The sequence below is a fragment of the Lynx canadensis genome, chromosome F2, assembly GCF_007474595.2.
Source record: "Lynx canadensis isolate LIC74 chromosome F2, mLynCan4.pri.v2, whole genome shotgun sequence".
Classification (NCBI taxonomy): domain Eukaryota; kingdom Metazoa; phylum Chordata; class Mammalia; order Carnivora; family Felidae; genus Lynx; species Lynx canadensis.
Genome location: NC_044320.2, coordinates 32,374,837 through 32,398,668, shown reverse-complemented (window position 1 = coordinate 32,398,668; position 23,832 = coordinate 32,374,837). Strand labels below are relative to the sequence as shown.

The 23,832-nt window shown below is 37.3% G+C and overlaps 1 protein-coding gene across 2 annotated transcripts in view; it reads left to right on the top strand.

Annotated features, from left to right (window-relative positions):
* ZFPM2 (zinc finger protein, FOG family member 2) overlaps positions 1 to 23,832 on the top strand; it is a 470,612-nt gene that overhangs the window by 235,141 nt on the left and 211,639 nt on the right. For both annotated transcript variants that reach the window (XM_030304303.1, XM_030304302.1), the window contains one exon: positions 1,585 to 1,703. In XM_030304303.1, coding sequence (XP_030160163.1) covers positions 1,585 to 1,703 — 119 coding nt within the window. The remainder of the gene's footprint in view (positions 1 to 1,584; positions 1,704 to 23,832) is intronic.

Sequence of the window (23,832 nt, the reverse complement as noted above, 5' to 3'; positions counted from 1 at the left end):
ATGGTATTGCTTTTAAAAACATCAAGATTAAATCTACATATTTAAAGACAGTTACTGACTTGAACAGAAATTAAGGCCAGAGTAAGACAAAACATTTATGCTAAATTACCTACCATAACTTATGTATCGCTTAGAAAATGTAATTACTGAATACATTCTATTTTATTTAGAACTTTTCTCAGCTATCTGTGGTATATGGGTTTCCATTTATACTTCTTATTCATCCATTCGTTCCCGCTTTAATGTCTGCTCTTCAGCAGGTTGAGAAGAAATACCAATAAAAAGAACTAATACATTGTATTATTAAGATTAATATTTTAAAATACAAAGCTATTGCTATGATAATATGGTATAGTGATACTATCAGAACATAAATATCATAGATTTAATTATTTAAAGAGAAAGATTCCAATTCTCCAATTCATGATTGAGATTTTGTTTGATTATCCCAAAGACTTTTTAGGCTGATGGCCATTCTTTGAAGATTTGAAGCCTTCCGTTAGTTATTTTTTTTAAATTAATTCACTTATTTCTTTATTTTATTTCTTAATTTTTTTAATGTTTATTTATGTTTGAGAGTGAGACAGACAGTGCATGAGCAGGGGAGGGACAGAGAGAGGGAGACACATAATCCGAGGCAGGCTCCAAGCTCCGAGCTGTCAGCACAGAGCCCAACGCAGGGCTCAAACTCGTCAACCAGAAGATCGTGACCTGAGCTGAAGTCAGACACTTAACCAACTGAGACACCCAGGCGCCCCTTATTCATTTATTATTTAAGTGAGCATTTGATGAATTCCTACTTTATGCTAACGTGTATACTATCTTCACTTCCTGTTTCCTTTTAATGATCCAATGTAATAATTTGGAGGGAATGAAAGGAGGGAGACCACCCTAAACTGGCTGTTTCATAAGGTTGTTTTTTTTTTTTTTTCCAAACTCTTCTGGTGACAGAATCTACATCAAATACCAAATATAAAAGAAAAATAAATTTGATTAAACATTTTTTTAATTTGGGAAAACATACATCTCTACTTTTTGTACGTGTAAATATTTTAGCCCCTGAAATTAGTAGTACCTTGAAAAAACTACCACATACTTCCAGAGACTCTCCAGATGTTGCTCACCACGAGTCTTGAATAACTATAATAAAAGTATTGTGTAAGGTGTATATCTTTAATTATAATTTTTAGTTACATTCGTGAGCAAATATAAGAATGTTAACTCTAAGGCATTGTCCTAATGTTTCTTGTCTATCCGTTTTGGCATCACAGCACTGCTTTTGGAAAAGTGTTAGTATTTCAGGTTCTTAAGGACTTACTAAATAGAATTCACTTCTGTAGATGATGTGTGTGAAAAAGGTGCAAGAAAGAAATTGGACTAAATCTGAATACAATTATAAAGACAAGTTTTATTTTCCTCTCAGGATAACGAGATCAGTTGGTTTTCAGACAAGCATAATTAATTGCCTTTATATGAATCCCGAGAATGCTGTGTGTGTAAAGCAAACACACAAAAAAGAGTAAAACGTGTGGGTAAAACACACGTGAAGGTACTCTAAACACCTCTTGTTTTTATTGTCTGCAGGAGAGCTGGAGGTATTTCAGAAAGACGGGGAACGAAAAATCCAGAGTCGGCAGCAACTTCCTGTGGGAACAACCTGGGGGCCATTTGCTGGGAAGATGGACCTGAATAATAATTCCTTGGTATGTGGATGTTCTGAGATGGTTGACTCAGTATTTTGTCATAGCTCAGAAATTATCTCTGCTTGCTTCCCAGGGAAATCGCTAAAAATAACAGTTTGTTTTTTCTTTTTCATGGCCCACAAAACTTGGAGACTTTCCAAGTGGTTTGTCTCTGACAGTAATATACGCAGAATTTAGAAGGAAACAGGTTAATCATACCAAATGGTTGTTTAGTAAGGTAATTTATAAGGTTGTTGCTTTATCTGCTTAGCCAGACTAATACTACTCACACTTAATAATATATACAAATGCTTTTATTTTTAAGATGACACAAATTAATTGTCATACATTACAGGTTTACATGGAGAACAAGAAATGAACAACCTTGTTATTCCTCAGTAATACTATTTGTACCTTTTAGAGCAACGATGAATGATTAGCGTCATAATTTCTGTTAGCATTTTTGTAAAATCTCTGTAAAATCTGCCTCTAGGTAAGATTATACGGATAGTCGATTAACTCCTGTGTTAAAAAGTAGTGGAAAGATGGAATCTGTGGATACATTTAAACTTCATTTCTTAATTGGATATTTTAGTTTTCCCGTTGCTGCTGTAGCATATTACCTACCGCAAACTTTGTGGCTTGGAAACAGCTCAAATACATCACCTTGCAGTTGTGCCGGTCTGAGGTCTGAGGGGCTAAAACTATGCATCTGCAGCACTGAGTCCGTCTCTGGAGTCTCCTAGCGTGACTCGGTTTCCTTCACTTTTCCAGCTTCTCAAGACCATCCACAGCTCTTGGCTCAAGGCCCCCTGCCGTCTACAAAGCCAACGGTGGCTGATTGAGTCTTCCTCACATCCACATTTAAGAACACCTGTGATTATAGTGGGCCCATCTGGGTAAATCTAGGATAATCATCCTCTTTTAAGGGCAGCTGATGAGCGACTTTAATTCCATCGGCTTCCTTAATTCCCTTTTGCCATACGATGTAACATTCACAGGTTCCAGGGTACAGACATTGGGACCTCTCCTATTTAAGTGATGATACAAGTGATAAAACTTGGGGAAACAAATGTTTTATATTATTTAGGAGTTCCACAAGTTATATGTACGAATGACATTCTTCCTAAAAGCCACTTATATGAGAAGAGTCTCACGGCTGCCAAATGACTCTGTCTACCCTGTGGGGCCATAAAAACTCCCAGAGGGGTTTTGACAAATGTACTGAACTCAGCAACACTGCAGCCCTTCTTCAATTTGTTACATGAAAGAAATTTCTCCTTCAAGTTATTACATGAAAGAAACTGGTATGTGTGGATCTCTGCTTATTCAGTGCCTATTGGATGACACAGAGGTTATTGGTTCAGCCAAAAGTAATGATTGGAATAAATAGGAAATATTTGTGTCACCAAACTTTTAAACAACATGGGAGATTCTAGGGTGTGATTTTTACTTCCTTAATCCACATATTTATCCATAAAAGGATGAAGTCGGTGATTTCACATGTATTTAAGAACTGAACAAGTTGATAGGTTAAGCTAAATATTTGATCATGTGGGCAACTTAATTCCTAGTGGTCCAGTTTACCCACTTCAAAAAGGCTTTGCGATGTCGCCCCACAAACACCGCAGGCGTTGGTTGGTTGAGTTGTTAATAGACTGGTCTATTGATTCCATTGAGAGAACAATATTTACCATACTGATTTCCGAGCAAAGGCAAGACGAAGATTGTCTAACCATCAAGGGTTGAGTTAAATACTACTCTAAACCCATTTTATCTGGAAGTTTCTATTGGTTCTCTCGCTTAAAAAATGTTTTCAGCAATAAGATACTTATTTATCACTGCATATCCATCCCCAACACAACCTTTAGTTATTTCTCTGATATTTCTTCAAAAGTGTACTGCCACTGAAGTAGCACCTGTCATTGAAGTAAAAGAGAAATGTTTTCCTTTTACTATATCAAAATAATATCTATATGAAAATTCAGTTTTTGATCTTTATATAATTATCTATTTATATATGTGGGATGGTACAATTATACATTTTTAGCATTTGCTACATTCTGGGTGAAAAATAAACCTATTTGTGAAAGGTTAATTTCAATGAAATAATGTCCTATTTTTTGGATAGATGTTTTTTAAATATTCTTGTACCATTATAAGGCTATTTTATGGCATGTTTAATATTTTTAAAGGGTTCAGCTTATAGATATGAAGAACTTTTGATACCATTGATACTATTTGATATTATTTTAAGACTATGAATACTCTTCAGGGTATCAAAAACCAGTAGTGGGTAGTAGTTTTTTTATAGAAAATAATCTTAATAGTCTGGTTTTATTTTTTTGCCTTAGGGTTTCAATATTTGATTCATGCTATTTCCTGAAACTATAGTAATTTTCTCTATTTAAAAACTTAGTTGCTTTGCCAAAGTATACCTTAAAAGACTTTCCTTTTGTGATAGCATTCCTTTCCAAAATTTACTTCTAATTTTAAGTCACTAAATACTCCTGGTACCACTTTGGGTACTACTGTTCCTACTGTAGAATAATGAGCTAACATATACTGCATACTCATTCTTTTCTAGCCACTGCATAGAGAATTTGAAATGGATTCACTCATTTAATCCTCAAAACAAACCTGAATTTGTGTCTGTTTAAAATTAGATAAGAAAATAAAGGCGTAGACCTTTTGATTCCAGCATCTGTATTTAAAACAATTTTTTTTTTAAAATGGGTATTTATTTTTGAGAGAGAGAGAGAGAGACAGAACATGAGCAGGGAAGGAGCACAGAGAGCGGGGAACACAGAATCTGAAGTAGGCTTCAGGCTCTGAGCCGTCAGCACAGAGCCCGATGCGGGGCTCAACCTCACGGACCACAAGATCCTGACCTGAGCCGAAGTTGGACGCTTAACCGACTGAGCCACCCAGGCGCCCCCAGCATCTGTATTCTTAAAGACCATGCCACACTGTCTGCTCAAGAGCATGTGTAACATGATTGGAACATGATAAAAATGTTTGGGATTTCCTTACACATATTCTAAATTTATTTTAAAAACTCTGGAGAAAATACACAATGTTTTTTTTTCTTACTTTAGGCAAAATATTTGTTATGGTAATTGATAGACTACTGGCGCAATTATGAGTTAATTCAAAGGCTCCTGAGATTTCATTACCTCGATAATTTGGACAGTACTTTCACTTGTATTTTACGTCCTAAAGATAAATTTTCCTTATCATAAAATATATAGCCTCCTAACCCTTCCTTACCCAACCTTGAATCAAATTTGGAAGTAGCACCCTCCTACAGTGCTTATTTGCCAACCAGTGTAATGTAAGTCTGCTCAGACTCATGGTGTTGGCTCAGGAGATTCAGCACACTAATTAATCCAACACAGTAATTAATTGAGTCACCATGCCAGATGTCAAATCCTTTTTATATCTTTCAAGTTCCCATCTTGAAGTGCATTAGCAATATGCCACCTTCTGCAGGAAGCCTTTGCAGACCAGGCATTTGGGTGTATAGAGCACATTTCAAGAAATACAGGCTGTATTGAAACGCCAAACAAATTGATTTGACAAAAAGTTATTCTTGGAATTATGTAACACACTGAACGTAGAAATAAATAATCTTTTGCCCACACCCCATTATCTTGTTTGATACGTCATGTATCATTTCATGATTTAATAATAGCAGCAACAACGTGTAGTTACTACCTTCATTGCACCAGATACGGGTCAGAGAGAGAGGAGAGGGAAAGAGGATATTAACTATAAGGAATTGGCTTATGGAGACTGGCCAGTCAAAAAATCTTCAGTGTGGGCCAGTGGCTGGAGCCCTAAGAGAAACAATGGTGCAGTTCCAGACCAAAGACCAGTAGGCAAAGACCCAGGAGAACCAATGGTACAGATGAAGCTTGTTGCTTGGAGAGGTCAGTCAGTCTTTTTGTTCTTTTCAGGCCTTCACCTGGTTAGATGAGACCCACCTGCATTACAGAGAGCAATCTGCTTTATCCAAAGTTCACTGATTCAAATGTTAGTCTCATCTAACACACCTTCCATGGGGTGCCTGGGTGGCTCAGTACTGAACTGGGACGCTCAGTTAAGCGTCCGACTTCGGCTCAGGTCATGATCTTGCGGTTTGTAAGATCAAGCCCCATGTCAGGCTCTGTGCTGCCAGCTCAGATTCTGCTTCCGATTCTGTGTCTCCCTCTCTCTCTGCCCCTCCCCTGCTTGCTCTGTCTCTGTCTTTGTGTCTCTGTCAAAAATAAATAATAAACATTAAAAAATTTTTTTTTAAGTTAACACCTTCCGAGTTGTCACACAAAATTAAGCATCATAGCCTCCAAAGGACTACCATGTATTGTTTCAGATTTTTCGGATATAATTGTGCACCCCTGAATGGACTGTTAGCCAGTGGGCGAGCCTAGCCTTCTCTCCAACATCCCACCTCTGTACCAAGGAATAACTTACATTAAATGCTATCACGGTGACACAAACTTAACTTTTTTAAAAGTCTTGCAGTTTCATTCAGAGGACTACTGACAAGGAAGCTGTTTTAAAAATCACTTTAAATTATGATCAATATCTGTTTTGGGGGTATTTTAGAATTTCTGTATTTACATGTTGTACCTTTGACGTTTCCTCCGTTTTCTCCAAAGATCTTTGCAATATGCTAAATCATATGTTAGCACATAATGAGGGCCTAATAAGTGTCAAACAACAATGACTGTTTGGAAGATTGGATGTCTTTAATTTCAGTGACATTTGCCCTTCCTTGCTTCTGAATATATCAGCTGTCAGTAGCTAACTAGTCTAATTCAGCCAACTGCTGGAATTATACAACATGCATACTTTATTAAATAGAACGTAAATAGAAAGTCCCACATTACTTACTACTTACTACTAAATTCCTCACAACCTGTTAAATTCAATAAGTGAAGTCTGATAGAGAAGTCTCATTTTATTGATCCTGCTCCATCAGGAGAGATTGTCTTAGTTTCTCAAAGGATGTTTGTGACATTCAATTCTACAAATGGGAGATATGCATATAAAGGGTACTATAGACAGCATTTCATTGCCTTAATAATCAAATAATACAGGTGTTAAATTGTACCTTAAACTTTTTAAGATCGTTATCATCGTTAAAATGTGGTTGGGGAAAGAATTAGAGGTTCCTGTTCGATATCATAGGAAAATGTCAGAATTTTTAGATGTCTCTGTTTCTCTCCTTCTAGCCCTAACTATGTCTAACTATGTCTAGTTCTAACTGAACTTCTAGTTCAGCACTAATCTCTGATCCCATTCATTGCCAAAGTCTTCAAGCCTCGTGTTGTACACACCCTGTAGCAAGTACGCCCCTACCCATATGTCTCTAGCATTTATCTGTGTAGTCAAAGGCTGCTTAGTGGAAGTATCTGTGACTTTCTATTAGAGGACTTTTTTCCCAACCTCAGGAGCAAATTCACTGCAAGCCAGGCAAACTAGATGTGCTGGAGAACTAATATTTCCAGGACTGATAACCAATGAGAGACAGAAGCTGGTGGATAGATACCCCCATCTCCTCGCCTCTCCTTTAGGCTCTGAGAAGCGGTTAGAGTTTGCCAGTGGAACTGAGCTCCAGTTGGCTTTATAATGCATTCTTTATGACCTTCCTTCTCTTTCCTGTTTCTCCATACCTCTACTGAAATTTTGTGAGATTGCCTACCCAATGGACTACTTGCACTCGAATCAATTTCATGGTAAGTTCTGGGGAAACCTCACCCTCTAAAATATAATAATGAAGTCGATTTGAAAGTAATATCCAAATTATTGTTGAGATTCTAGAGAACATAGATTTCTTTTAAAATTTTTATTCAGTTTTAGACCTCTGCCTCTGGCACATAATAGATATTCAACACATGCTCTTTAAAATAAAAATCTGACTTTCCTTACCATGAGCATTCTGATGGACCCCACCCATATCCTCCAATCTCCACCATCTCAATGATATAATTTATAATTTGGTGAGGCATGACTCTTTGTTGCGCCTTAACATTTCTTTTCATTGATGTTGACATTGGGAAAGATCTCTTCCTTTTTAATATTCATTCTAATCTAGGCTCAGGACTACCATACTTTCCTACTTCTCATATCTCTCTGGGTCTTGGCTCTTTTGAATTTAACTGTGCGTGTTTCCCAAAACACTCTGGCCTTTCTTCTCTTCTCCCTCTGTTCCCAGTGCCTCAGGGAGCTTATCTACTTGCAAAGCTTCAGCTACTAATTTACAAATGACATTTAAATTAAAAAATCTCTAACCTTGGCTTTTTACCCTTTCTCTAATAGCACATTTCAACTGTTTTGTAAGCCTTTCCCACTGACTTGCTCCAACTAAATAGTCACAAGGAGAGTTTAGTACTGTTTCCACAGATTGCCTCTCTAGTCTTCTCCCTGACTTTCCACTTGGAGTCACCTTTGATCCTATGTCTCTGCATCTCCTTTCCTGCCTTGCAAGAAGTTCATTCTAGACGTTATTCTTTGTTTTTTTTTCCTCCATTCCTACCTCTCCTTGTCTTAAAACTCAAATGTCCATTTATCCACATATTCACGCACATATGAGTTCATGGGCACACATCCCTCTGCTTTATTGCCTATAACTACTACCCTTGCTTTTTTTTTCATCTTTCAGGATTCTCGTTTTCACTTCCAGAAACCAGGTACTATAACTTCTGATTTCCTCTAATCTGCTCTCTTCTCTGTTCCTGCTATCACTGCTTTAGTTGAAATCTCCATCTTTTCTTCCTGATTATCATCATATTCTTCTACTTTTCTTCCTGCCTTCCCTCTTGTCTCCTTTTCCTTTATCCAAATCACAGTGTGTCCTAAAAACAAAAGTAGTGTCGCTCTTTGTGCTTAAAATTATCTTAAAGGGCACGAGAGAATAGACCATCTCTATGTATTTGGCCACACTATTCATCACACTATCCTGGAAAACCCTATGTTCTGCCCCCACCCCTCTTTATCCCACTGACCCCCAATTCTTACTTAAAGACTCAGCTCAAGTAGACTTACTTAACTTAAAGTCTGGGATAGATATAGACTCCTCAAGTGTTCCCATGATGCTGTAGCTTTACTAGGATAAAAGCATTTATCACATAATTGTGTCTGTTTACTTGTCTGTCTCCCCTGCTGACTATATGCTTCTTGTCTTTTATCTTTGCATCCATCCTTCCTAGAGCAATGTCTGACTTCGAGCACAGGCCCAATAAATAACCTTAAAGAATTAGTAAATCAGTTCTTTAACTTTTCTCTAGTATTCGTGAATGATGCCCATCTCTTTATTCAAGATCCTTGCATTTTCCCTGAGTCTTCGTACCCATTTCTTTTGTTTCCTCAGGAATCTTCCTTCATCTGCCCAACTTAGCAATACCATTACCAGTTAATACTATCTTGTGTCTGTTTTTTGTTTGTTTTTATATTTATGTGTATTCTTAAACTCAATTGAGTGTGAGATGCAGCAGGGAAGGATAACTACACATTTCCTCAGTTTTTACCCAATAAGGAGATATACCCATGATGGTTTCTTGATAAATATTGACTAATTTCAGTGTAAGATTTGCAACCCCTGAAACAGTTCAGGAGGCTGATGTGTTGAGCCCTTTGAGGCAATTACGATTTGTTTACAGTGGAATCAGTTTTAGATCCCTCACTATGACATGGGTGAAGGCCAAGAAGGTGTTCTGCTCTACCATGCTTTCTGTGAAGTCTCATCCAGCATCGCTCTTTCCAGTGACAAACCATCTGGGAAATTCCATCTGTCTCTGCTTGGAAACTGAGGTGGCAGTCACCCACTGTGAGCAATTTTCTATTAACTTCTTGGATAAGATCAGTCAGATTTATACTGAATTGATGGGAACCGTAAGAGCAGGGTTGTTCCAAGAGAAGACAAATGTACTGATTCCTCTAATTGGGCTTAAGCCAGTTTCATTCACGGATGCCCTTAGGTTCTAGTAGTGCAAGGACTTATAACCTTTTTAATTGTACCCTCTTCCTCTTGGGAAGCGTTGGTGAAATTCATTATTGATGGAGGTTGTAGATTTGTCCCTTAGGGAGGCCAAGATCCTGGCTTCTCTTACACTCTATCTGCTTTGTGGAGAATTAATGGAAACTGAGTGGAAGCTGCTCGAAGAAGACATGAGACAAGACATTTAAAGCAGCAAAGCCTTGGAAAGTGACACATTGGTCTGGTTTTTGGAATTAGAGTAGGTTTCTTGTCTATTTGTTTGTTTGTTATTTGTTTGTTTGTGGGAGAAGGGAGATATTGGTATGGAATCCCACGTTGGTAAAGGCATCCTATAGAATGTGAGTCAGAAAGGAAGAACCCAAGGACAAAAGAATTATTTCACAATTCAGATCTCTATAGAGGCAAACCAGACAAGTCAGTTGCGTATGGATCTGAAGGGACTGATGGTATTATAGTGCAGGCATAGTGATGATGTTGGCAGTGGATGGCGTTATATTGTAATATGAGAAAATAATGTTGAAATGAAAATATAAATTGGGCCTTTCTTGATAATTTGTACCTGCCTCCAAGATACGCCCTTGTGTGTAGCTAATCTCACTGCTAATTTCAATCTCTTTTTGATTCATTGTTTCTTCTGATGGGTGAAGTCTTTCCAGGTTCTTTATGTTTGGACTTGCCTTTGAAAGGTGGGAACACAAAGACAATTCCTCGTCATATGTAGACAGTTTATTTATACTTTACTCACTTATGCCTGACATTTAAACACATTTTTGCCTTTGAATTATGATACATGGCTAAATCTATTTATCTAAACTTAGGCCAAGTTTGAATAAACAAAAAGGATCTTTTTCTTCATGTCAGAATATTCACTGTTCCCTTTCTCTAGAATTTAAGGAGAAATTTATTGAAGATGATCTTTTTAAGTAGTTATTAAAATGACTCCATGTGATGCTATTAATTTAGTCAGTGTCTAGAAGGGGTAGTTTAGTTATTCATATCATCATATGATCAAAGTTGTTCTAAGAAGAAGATGTGTATAAATTTGAAGAGACCAATGAGTAGTACTACCTTTTCCAGGGAATATAAGCATCGAAGACAAAGTCTGGCTATTGGTTTATAGCTCTAGACACTCTTTGTGGAATCGTTCCCGTTTGTAGACTTTTTTCACATTTTATGGTCCCTCAGAAGGTGGAAATAGAGTCTCTGTTCCCCAAGGGGAGTTTGTCAAATTCTTGGGTGGTGAGGGAGTGTTTAGCAAAATATAACTCTATTGTTTTCATAACACAGATTATAGAATATAAAGCTCAGAAAACATTTTTGGCTGGAGGAGAGGTTAAAATGAGAAAGCACTGTGAAGAACAGTTTGAAAAGTTGATCAAAATTTTCTTCTGATATTTGCTGATATATCTGGCATGACTTGACTTTTAAAATCTTTCTCCTTGATTTTTTTTTTGAAGACTTGGCATTCCACAAGTTTTTTTAAAACAATTGGTTTGGCATTGTACACTTTTACCCATTATTTGCATGGTTATGATAAATATTGTTCCGATGTTACGAGGATTTTGCAGTGATGTCAGCTAGGCATGATAATTAATACATTCAGTAAGTTGGAAATGATAACAGTGGAAAAAATGGACGATTTTGTATTTCTTCTGTTTGGTCTTAAAAATCAGTATGACTTAGGGATAACTCTTGAAATATGTTATAAAATATTGAACTCTGCTTTTAAACTATGAATAGGTATTCCCAGGATACCATTAATCAAATATAATTTAACAATAGCTCTCAGTTATCATTGACAATCTTTAATATCATGAGGTTTTCCTGGTATAGGAAAGTTTGTGAGTGTGACCTTGTTTAAGCCACTCCTATGAGGCTTTATGTTAATGTTGTGTGATGGTCCAGAGGCAATGTTTCTCTAATAAGAGAAAAATAAAGCAGTATCTCTTAAGTGCTTTTGGAAACTTAGGAAATTATTTGAGGAACTCTCTTTTGGAATTAACATGTCTTTGTGAATTTACCCATAAAATTTTAAGTAATTTCTTATTATTCATTTACTTTTACATCACTTTCCTCACAGAATCCTCTGGCCTAGTTTGGCAAAACTGTGGCTTCTTGATTCTAGTAACCTGTATGTCTTTTGTGCCATTTTACTGGTGTTATATCTCTTTCTGTTATAAAGGTTGGGATTCAGAGTCAAGCATAGGGCTATGTGTGTAAGCTTTGTGGGTTTTTCTCTCATACTCTCTATTCCTAGTTTCTGAGAGTCAGAAATGTGAGCACAGCTTATCTGGATGTCTCTGATACAGTGTCTCTCACAAGGCTGCAATCACAGCGACAGTCAGGGCTATGGTGTCCTCTAACTCTCAACTACAGGAAGATTGGCTTGCAAGCTCACTAAGCAAGGCTACTGACCCAGTTTTTTGCCTCGTGGGCATCTCCATAGAGCAACTCATGTCATCGCAGCTGACTTCTCTTTGAGCAAGCAAGTAAGAGAGCAAGAGAAGGAGCCTAAGATGGAAGCCACAGTGTTTTCTGTAGCCTGATCTCGGAAGCAGGAGTCCATTACTTTTGCTAAATTCTATTCATTAAAATCCAGTCGCTAGACTAGCCTGCACCAGAGGGAAGAGAATTGCACAAGGCATTGAAACCAAAGGCTGGGCTCTTTGGAGCCCTCTCAGGGTCTGTTTACCCTTGAAGGTAGTTTACATAGTTACCCAACCTCTGGATAAAGAAGGACTTTTGGACAATAAGAGCAATAAGAGAAATCACAAAAGAAAATGGAGTGAATATGAACCGAAAATATTAAGTCATATGTTATAACGTATCATCATCAAAATCAAAGGTTAGCTGAGAAGTAAAAGACTTGATGAAGATGACATCTATGTTATTCTTACTTTTGAAGCTAAATAAGGTTTCCCACTTGGAAGGTGATTAGTAACTTCTTGATTAATTTATTTGGAAATTGGGACGATAGCGAAAGATGAATTGAAATGTATAAAACGCGACTTCTACAAAATTTACTGGGAATTAGGAACCAAAAGCGGAGTGTTTGCTGAGTGTTCCTTCTCTTTCAGTCATTTTGAGAAACCTACACTAACACACTGTAAAGAGATGGGAGAGAAAGTATGGGAAAGAGCCCATGATGTGGTTACGGTAGCTGATTCTACTTCTGACTGTTATCACCCGTAGTGGATGTGCTATCTTGGATAATCACACACGCTCTCCGCTTCTTCACTTATAAAACGGATGTTATTATGCCAGCTAGGCGTCATAGAGTTGTTGTAAAATTATATAGAATTATATGCAGTTAGTCACTTTGAAAAAAAGATACAGATTGTTGTACAGACCTAGATTACTTTTTATGGTGCCCAGGAATAGAAAATAGATTACCCATTTCTTTAAACACCGCTCCCGTAGGCAGTGCATGCAGGCTTTTCTCTTCTGTCCCCTCTCTGAACATATTTAAAAAGCACTTTGGTTGTCATTGTACATATACCTCTTCATACACATGTGCACACATGTATTTAGACACACAGATATACTTACTGATTAGCTAGCATGGCTGTTCTGAGAACTCATAGCCTAGAGAAGTACAAGGTGTGTACTTAGAGTATTTATCATCTAAGTACAATCACCACAGAAGCAGAGCGAAAACATGTATTTTGAGGAAGAGAAAGAAAGGTTAAGCGGTCAAACTGCTTTTTGAATTATCCTGGCTTCTTTGTGTTTCTTTTTGTAAGAAGTTATTCTTCAGAAGGCATTTCTCAGGTGTGTGATTGGGGATTTCAGACAATTGGAAAAGTAATTTACCCTGTCTGATTCACTTTTGAGTTAGGTTCGTATTTTAAAATGTTAACTCAATTCTTCCATTATTTATGGCAGTTTAGAGTTCGGTATAGAATGGAGTGAATAAGGCAGTCATAACACAGGCTGTGACACACCATGAAATATGAAGAAATGGGGACCGAGTTCGGAAGAGCAAAGGCATTTCACATGCCTTAAGTTTGAGATTTTATTAAGAAGTCAAACAAATACCATTTGTTTCTCATTACCCCATGTGTGAGCGTTACCCCGTGGACAGGAGCAGCAAGAGTCCCTTGGGTTCTGATACTAATCTCGGATATGGCGTTACCACCTTGCATCTTAAAATCACTGCTGCTCAGGCATGTGTAGCACATTAGTCCACATGAGGTGCCCAGTGATGTCCGCATGCGCATCTGAGACAAGCGTCAGGTCCCAAGTACATGTTGAATGAGGTATCTACAAGAGGGGGGAAAAAAAAGAGCGTTTTTCTTCATTTAAAAAAGTTCAATGGTGGCAAAAAGAAGTTTCACTCCTTTACGTGAATATTTTCAACAGGGAGCACAGGCAGTTTGAGAATTGTTGCCTTCCTCCCTTCAAAACCTTATGAGCATGACAGCTCTTCAAAGGAAGCAGACACTGGCAGAAGTGTTCCCATCTCACTGATACTCCAGGAGGAGGCGGGGGGAGAGTGCATCATGGGCGCCAAACAGTGGTCGGCTCCATTGCTTCATTAATCAGGTGGAGGCACTCTGAAAAATGTTTCTCTTTGGTTGCAGCCATCTATTTTTTGGTGTTAATCTGCGCCCTGTGGCAGGGTTTTGTGAAAGGAAACAATGAACAGTTGTATCACCCCCCCCCCCAATTGTTGTAGCCCCTGTCAGAAGGCTCCGAGGATGATGCAGGTCTGTATCAGCCTGATAAGGAAAAGAGGATTCCAAATGGCTTTGGAGAGCATCTGTGGGAGTAGAGTGTGCCGTTTTGGGCTAGACGAGCTGTGGAATACGGCAGAGGCCCTTAATGGGGTCCTAAGGGTTCAGTGCCAAACCTTCTGCTGCTTCTCGAAGATTTTCTGAGGAAATACTGTAATGGTGAAATTCTATGATTGTCAGAAGGGCTGAGGTTCAAGATGCTGTTTTAAGTTGCTTGTTCCATAATCTGTGATTAGTCAATCTAAGTCAAAAAGACAAGAAATAATAATAAGTAATAAAAATAGACAAAGAGAGAAAAATCTCAAGAAACCTCCCAGAGTCTATATTGGAGGTCACTTTTAATCTGCTGACAGTGAGTTTCCATGCCATTGTCATCACAAGCTCTGTGCCAGTGGCCAATACATTTTATATTCTGTAAGTTCCTATTTTATGGGTAGATGAAATATGAAACTATCTTTTACAATGCTGATTCCATTTTGGCAGGCCTTTGGATCCACATATGGTTCAGTTAAGCTGTTTTGGAGCCTAATGTACCTTTGTTATTTATTGGGATTTTTGTAAAGGGGATAAATGTGCTATTTTTACTGTGGATTTTTAAAAAATCCACATTAAATGTTTACACCCCCCCCCACCCCGCCAATTCATATAGCTAAGAGAATTCTAGTGAGCTTTCAAAACTGATCTATGTTTCCTAGAACAGCTAGAATAAAATAATTCTTACCCATGAAGAAAAACAACCAGAAGACAGTTGAAGCTCCAGCAAAAGAGAACTAGTATTTTGTAGCATTCCACGATAATAAAAATGGAGAGCAGTTAGTGAATGGGGGCCAGAAAAGTTGGCATCCTGTCAACAGGCTTTTATATCTTTAAGTATCTTCAGGCTTAGATTCTGCTGGTTTACTCTTTCATTCATCCCACTGTTAGTCTGGCATGTTATAAATAAGCATACAGGCATAAAGAGTGAAAAACAAAGTGGTTGTCAGAGGGATAAATGATAGGCACTGACCTCACATACCATGGAGAGTCCAGTGCTCAGTTAGGAACTTAGTTGCCTAGAGGTGAACTGTGCCCCCTCAGCTGAGGCCTGGCTGATAGAGGGAGACTCCCTCTTCAACTTTAATCTCTTTGTTTTGGTGAGTTGAACTCAGACTCTTAACTTTTGTTTAAAAGAATGTCTGCATGTAAAGATAAACCAGAAGGAAAGTGACATATTTACCAGTGTCATTTCAAAGCACAACTTTTTCTTCCTAAAAAAGCGCTGGAAGGATAGATTTATTTGGATAATAATACTCATTGTTTGCATTCGTGAAGAGCAACGAGATTTTCTTATATGGTCATTTATTTTTATTTGGCATTAATCATTCAGTAAACTTGCTAGAAGGGGTGCAATCTAAACCTCTGGCCATTGGTTACGTACAGGACAAGATAGAGGGGATGGACCCATTTTATTGTCACACTAACTAATCAAATTGCGTGCTTTCCAAGTTGTGTGTGTATGTATTTTAATCCTTCTTACAGACAAATGAGAGGGTAGTAGAATGTTACTTCATAACTATTTCCATGGTCTTCCCCTGCTGTTGCTTACAAACAATTGAATGGCTAACCTAACCTCTGTTAGGTACATTGTGCTAGACATCTTGAAGGAAAACTTGACTAATATTGCATGTAATATAAGTCAGGAACCCTGCTAAGCAGTAAGGACACAAATATCTGAATTCTTCTCAAATGGAATTACTTCTTGGATGAGTATTTAAATATAACTGAATTCTATTCATTTATAATATTTATGAATTTATGTATTGCTTTGAACAAACATAACGCACAAAAAGCCATATTCATAGGCACACAGACACATACACACACATATGTAGAGTCACAGACACACACACAATAAATGGTTGATTTTTGCCAACAAGTAAGATTACTATTTTAATTTTATTTTGTTTATACTCCTAACTTTCCTAAATAAAACAATCTCATGAAGTGAAGGGCCCCCTTCTTGTGGAATGAGTTACACGAAGTTACCCAATGTTTTTCTTGTCATAGATTAGGCAACATCATAAATATTGATAATGTTTCTGTAATTTTATTATTTCTCATAATTTTATTATTTTATCTTATAGCAAAACACACAATTGCCAAATTACCATAAGGACATTTTAAGTACTCTAATAGGTAACTTAGAACAAGTGTAGAGTATTTAGGTGTATAAATCTGCAGGATGTAAAAGATGTTTATAATTCTTGGCCAACTAGAGCATTATAGGGAGACCCAATCGTATTAGTGACAAATATGGTAAGAAAAGAAGAAGAAAATGTGAGAAATGTAAAAAATATGCAAGCAATAAAACTCAGAGTTCTCTCATGTTATTTGATTTTCTGTCAGTTTTCATTTCTCCTTATTCTCTATTCTCCATGAGCCTGAATTATTGAGAACTGTCTATAACCTTCATTGCAATAGTATACTAAATATTTTGTGATGATACAAGATGTAAACAGTTTAATTGGGATGGGAACTGTATCTTTAATTTTAGTATTTATCACTAGTCTTAAGAAATAAAATGATTTGGGAGGAATATTATTATTATAAAGTGTTGCTAATGTTTATTGCAAACCTTGCATGCCACTCACATTGTAGAGGACAAGAGGGTACTCAGTCTTTTCTTTTTTTAAAATTATTTTTAAATGTATTTATTTTTGAGACAGAGACAGAGCATGAGCAGGGGAGGGGCAGAGAGAGAGAGAGAGAGAGAGAGAGAGAGAGAGAGAGAGAGAGACACATAGAATCTGAAGCAGGCTCCATGCTCTGAGCTGTCAGCACAGAGCCGGATGCAGGGCTCAAACGCATCAACTGATGAGATCATGACCTGAGCCTAAGTCAGATGCTCAACTGACTGAGCCACCCAGGTGCCCCCAGGGTACTCAGTCTTTTGATGATTATTTTTATACCTCCATAACCACTGAAGGCTTGAAAAGAGAAGCAAGTCATCTCAGTTCAGTTGGTTTGACAGCATCCAAAGGAACGGGGAGCCTACTGTCTTAGCAGCAAACTTCTCGATAGTTTATTATCTTTTGCTAGTGTGTATGTAGTTATCTCAACGTTGAAAAGAAGGGAAATCAGTAGAAACAAGAAGTGCAGTCCATTTTAGTTGATCAATTACTATAATCTAACTTTAACTTACCTTATACTGTATTGTTTGACTCCAGTTGCTGCTGAAATGCATTATAATGTGAGTTGAATGGTTTTTTACCATCAACCAATACAAAATATTCATGATGTATACAGCACTTAAAAGTTTCTCAGTAACAGGGTGTCTAGGTGGCTCAGACAGTTGAGTGTCCCACTTCGGCTCAGGTCAGGATCTCACAGTTCCTGAGTTCCAGCCCCGTGTCCGGCTTTGCACTGACAGCCTGGCGGCTGCTTCAAATTCTCTGTCTCCCTCTCTGTCTGCCCCTCCCCTGCTTTCTCTCTTGCTTTCTCTATCTCTCTTTGTCTCTCAAAAAATAAACATTAAAAGAAACAGTTTCTCAGTAACTTGCTTCCATTTTGCAGATGTGCCTCATCTCAAAAGCTACATGATCCATGCTGACCAATTGTGAAATAATATAATTAATTTTTTTAACTAGCGAACTGAATGTGGTAAAAGAATTAGATCTTATCAGCACTGCACATGGATATTACTATTAATACTGTATTGGTAATGGTGAAGTGCTTTCATATCATTGGGATGTGTGGAAATGAAGCAGATTCCACTGTGAAATGATTAAATGCTCACTATAGTTCCTTAAGTTGGAGCTTGAGTTTCCTTATAATGCTTTGAGAATGCTGTATATTGAATACAACTGAATATACTAGAAAACTGATAAAAGGAGGTAACTTCATAACTCCACAGGCATTAATTACATTTTTATAGTTTCCATTGATATTTATAATGCTCTTTATGCCATTAAAAATCTGATCCTAAATCAGGATGAAGTTTGTTATTATTCTGTGTGCTCTTATGTATGAAATGGTAGGTGAGCCTTCTTTAGAATATTGTCTATTAACCATGCACTCAATGAAATAGAATGACTTCTGAAATAGCTAAAGAAAAGAAGTGTTTTTTTAAATTACAATGTAATTAAAGGTGCTGCAGATTAAAAAAAAAAAAAGAAAAAGAAAAAAACCCCACCAGTATTAACACCAGTATTTCTGTCAGATTCTTGAAATAAACTGCATTGCATTTTTAATACAGCCATGTTTCCAGATGAAATTCTATCCATTCATGTGCACAGAGATCTTCCTGGGTTTAAGCATTTAGCATCCAACATGGCTATTCTTAATTTGTCATTGAGATTAGAATATGGAAAATTGGGTTAGAAAGTAAAAACTAGCCGTGAGCTTTTTAAAAAGAATTTATTTAATGGAGTCAGTCCAGATCTCTAAATTCTCCCTCTAATTCTTTGCTCCCTCTTTAAAGAGAGACAGTACCACTGTTTTGTCTTTGGTTCCTGTGTCAGGGAGTTGAGAGGCGAGAGCAGTGGGATTGCATTTTCAGGATGCCACATGTGCACTCTTTGATCTGGGGTACTGTGTGCCTCAGGGAATAAGTTCAATCTTGATTTCTTTAGTCAATCATCCACTATCAGGTACCACTGCCCTGATTAGCAGGCTGAAGAAAAAGAGCATATTGTGGGTATATGTTACAAAGATGAAAAATAGTGATGAGCCTGTTGGCAACAGAGTCAGCCCCTACTTTCGCTCTGTGGCATTTGCTCTCTCTTCGCATAAATCCCTTTAGTGCGTGAAGAAACAAAAACCAGTATTTCCATATGTTTTTCAACAAACTGATGATTTTTTTTCCAGATAGTAGTTTCCTTTCTTTGTTTAATCTGTTACTGCAAAATGGAAACTGGAAAGTGAATTAGCAGGATGCATCGTGGTAGTTGCTAAGAGAGATTCAAATATAGCTGCGCCTGCTTAACATTCCTGCCACTCTGTGAACCAAGCCAATGGCTAACTCTTGTGAAGTGTTCCAAGTCTGGAAAACCAGCACCACACCTGTGCTTTTGCTATCTCTTCATCTGGTGCTACACAGATGTCAAATGGTTCTCTGGATTTAGTAGACAGCCTCAATATTCATCCATTACCCATCAGTGATGTCCCTCCTAAATAATTAGGGTCTAAAATTTTTCTGAATTGCCTCCCATATGTCCTCTTTCCTTTGGCCAAAGTAAAGGAGAGAATCTCTCCATCATATGAGAGTATATGCTGATAACAACTACTGTTTTTGGTCTCTCTAGATACATATTTGGAATTTGTCCATGTGTATTGTGTATTATGGTGTTGAGGTGGAAATGGAGGCTCTCAGAAGACTAAAGAGTGGATAGATGCCCTTTGTATATTAAGTTTTCACCAGATTTCACTAATCCATTTCAAAATTAAATTTATTTACTTAAAAAATTAATTTTTGTGAGCACATTTTATGTAGAAAAATGAAACTATAGATACAGTGTATCACAAATACTTATGGTATGCTCATGTTCAACTGAAGTTATTTACTGTTGTATTTGACCTTGATGATGGGACCGGTTTGATAAGGTTAAGGTCAATGACTGCATTATTTTTAGACAAGATACAAAGTGTAGAATGTTCTGTTTTGCTTTACTGTGTTAACAACTAGTAGCGTTTAGAGTTCTCTATGTCCTGCTGATTTAAGCAATGCATTCATCCTGGATGATTAGCCAAAAGATTTCAGCACCTGTAATTAATCACCCATTTGAGAAAAGAAACACGGAGTAAGATATAGTTTGGCTTTTCCCCCTCCCAGGGAAGTCTGGACAGAGTATAAATAAGAAAAATAACAGTGCTAGTAATAATCATAATCATAATTATGCTTTCAATGCATATGAAAACACTGAAACATTTTTGATCACATTTACTAATTAATACCCTTATATTTGCTTAACTTTATAAATGTTGTGTCATGGTGGTAAGAAAAGGACTTGTTATCTCTATTTTATAAAGGGAGAGGGAGTAGTGACCTATTTAGAGTTTAAAAGCAAGTTTCTAGCAAAATCATTTGTGTTCTTTTAATTATTTGGACTAATGATCACTATTTTTTTTCATGCAAGTATTTATTTAGCTCAATGTAATAAGCCTAAAAACCTCAGTAAGTAGCAATGGATTTATACAACAGACCTTCCAAAAGATAAAAATCTTCTACTGGATGCCATTTTGTCTATTAAGTTGTCATTAATTAGTTGAAAAAGGCATCCTGATTAAGGTATCCTGATTCTTTTTTTTTTTTCCAGATTGCATGCATTCCTTATGGCTTTGAGAAGTAAATAATGAAGTAACAATCACGAGTTTTTGTATACTAGGGCATAGAGGTCAAAGAATGAATGAATCAGTGCAGTACAATGATCTTACTTTTAAAAGTTGAAAAAGCTACTTTGAACCATTTCATTAAGGCATTAAGAAACCTTACATAGTGTTGAAAGAATATCCTAAAGCTGGGCCAAGGACTTAAAGAATATATATAAACAAAACTGGTCTAATGGTTGTGATGGAGATTAATTATTAGATTGATGTCTAGCAGACTGCAAACAGCAAATGCATTTAACCTCATTCAGCAGCTAGAACTAACCTGTTTACAAATACTCTAATTAGATCAGAACGTAAGAAAGACGAATAAATGCACCCACATCAATAATAAAGGGACATCCCCCCCCCTTACATGTTCGTGGTACTAAAATCATTCTACACCTCCCTGTCCACTTAGAATCTAGTATTTTAAACTCTAAAAAATGACTTCAAGAACACCTGGTACCTTAAAGTATGATTCTCAACAACCTTGTTTTATCTCATTCAAATTTGTTTAAACCTAGTGAGGCCTGCTCTTTCCTGTGCCAGGATCTATTAATGATAATTACTTAGAATACTACCCCCATTCTGCGATACCATCACATCATTGTGAGGTAGATTGTGATCTTATCCTGGCCTATTCTGTTTAACCCTGACACTCCTTCTATTATAGTGGGGCCTTGATAAGATCATGCCTGTTAGGATCAGACATTAGTTGGAATCAATATTTGAAAATGTGCCTGTTTTTTGCTTAATAGTAAAGTTGGTGTGAATTTTGAAGTAAGATCATTTGTTGGATGAGATTGTATAGCTTCATCTTGTCAAGGATTCTTTCCAGTACTTTGTACTCGAAAGCACAGAATGAGGCCTTGGGGAGACCATAATTTTACTGATAACCCACTTGGGTATATTAGCTTTCAGGTAGGTATCCTACCTTGATGAAAATATTTGATATTTTAAAACTGATTTAGCTCAGGGGCACCTGGGTGGCTCAGTTGGTTAAGCATCGGACTCTTGGTTTAGGCTCAGGTCATGATGTCACTGTTTGTGAGTTCAAACCCCGAGTCAGGCTCCGCGCTGATGGTATGGAGCCTGCTTGGGACTCTCCCTCTCGCTCTGCTCTCCACACCCCTACCCGCACCTCCCCCCCCTCAAAATAAATACATAAACTTAAAAAATTATTTAGAACTGATTCAGAGCGGAAAAATGAGTTAGAAAGAATGAAAGACTATCTTCATAACTCTTCATTAATGTAACACGGTGAATTCGGTGGTTCTCAACCACTGACAGTTTTGCTCCTAAAGGACATTTGATAATGCCTAGAGACATTTTTGGTCATCATAGCCTGAGAACGGGGGTCAGAGGAGGGAGAAAGAGTTGCTACCACCTTCTAGTTGGTTGAAGCCAGAGCTATTGCCAAACCTCCTGCAAAATACTGGGTAGCTTCCCACCACGAAGAATAATCTGGGTCAAGATGTCACAGTGCCAACCAAGGCTGAGAAACAACATGCGCTGAATATACCAAAACGAGGTGTTTGGCAGCAATGGATTTCGATTTTATAAATTTTTATTTATTTCTTAATGTTTATTTATTTTTGAAGGAGAGAGAGAGACAGACAGAGAGAGAGAGAGAGACAGAGCATGAGTGGGGGAGGGACAGAGAGAGAGGGAGACATAGAATCCAAAGCAGGCTCCAGGCTCTGAGCTGTCAGCACAGAGCCCAATGCGGGGCTCAAACTCACAAACTGTGAGATCATGACCTGAGCCGAAGTTGGATGCTTTACCAACTGAGCCACTCAGGCGCCTTCAGATTTCACTTTTTAATGTGAGTGTCTATCTTCCTGGGAAGAGCAAATGGTGTGGCTGGTGTTCCTTCTACTGGCTAGCAACATCTGGTAGATTTGTCATCATGAATTCTTTTAGGCATACACGTCCAGAAATCTGGATGGTTTCCTTCAAATTTGTGCTGAATGAGACTATAGATAGGAAAGGTAAAGTGAGAAATCAGCCATGTAACACCTTTGATTCTAATAAAGCCAAAGCTCTTTAATCCTTCCTGGGTATTGTAATCCCTGCTGGGAATTTATTCATAATTTTTTGAAATTAATGAAACTTGCAATAGAATATCCATGTTTATCACTTCTCCAACTTCATGAGATTTGCTTGTTCTTTGGTTATATATTTAGTTATATGTATGATTTGGTTATTTATTGATTAAATATTATCTGACTATATACCCATTTATGATAAAACAACACCAAGTATTATATCTTTATAATATTTGGGAGAAGGTTGTTGCCCAGTAAGTGTTGAAAAGGGGAAATAAGTATTTTTTTTTAATTTAGTCTTTAAAGGGAAAAATAGGCAACAAGTTTACAGTATGTTTCTAAGAAATAAATTAGAGGATGTCTTTCTTAGGCTCATGCATTTTATGATTACTGAAGTCTGTATAACTGGGTTTTGAGACTGCACTCTTCCATCTGCCAAGACAGGTAAGGGATTTTTTTTCCCCTTTTTGTATTGTTGTGAGTCCTAAAAGCTTTTTTTTTTATTTTTTTTGAATACTCCAATGGGAGCAGCATAAAGGGGGCAGGAGTTGCCAATGGCAGTCATACTGCGGAAGATTAACACACTTCTTTTGATGAAAGGTGACTTCCCAGAGGGTTGGAGAATAAACATATGGGTGGAAGTGATGCTTTGGAGAAAAGGTGCTGAAGTAAATGAGAAGGGAGTATTCCTGTGAAATGGACTTAAGGGCTCAGGACTCTGAACCAGCACAACCTACCAGTTCATTGCTCGTTTTCCATCCATTTTAGTGGAGACATGGAATGGACCTCTTGCAGACTACTGTATTCATAAACCTTGTAAGAAAAGATTGCTTGCAAGAACTACAAAGTTTCTAAGAAGTTGGCAGGTTAAACAATTTCTTTGCTGCTTGATTTCTAAAATTCCTCGTGAAGTGAAATATATTTTTATCATATTCCCACCCCCTTTTTTTGTTTAGTGTTGTTTTTTTTTAAAGAGCCTGAATTATATTTTAGCCTCATTTGGCATCTGAAAAAATGAT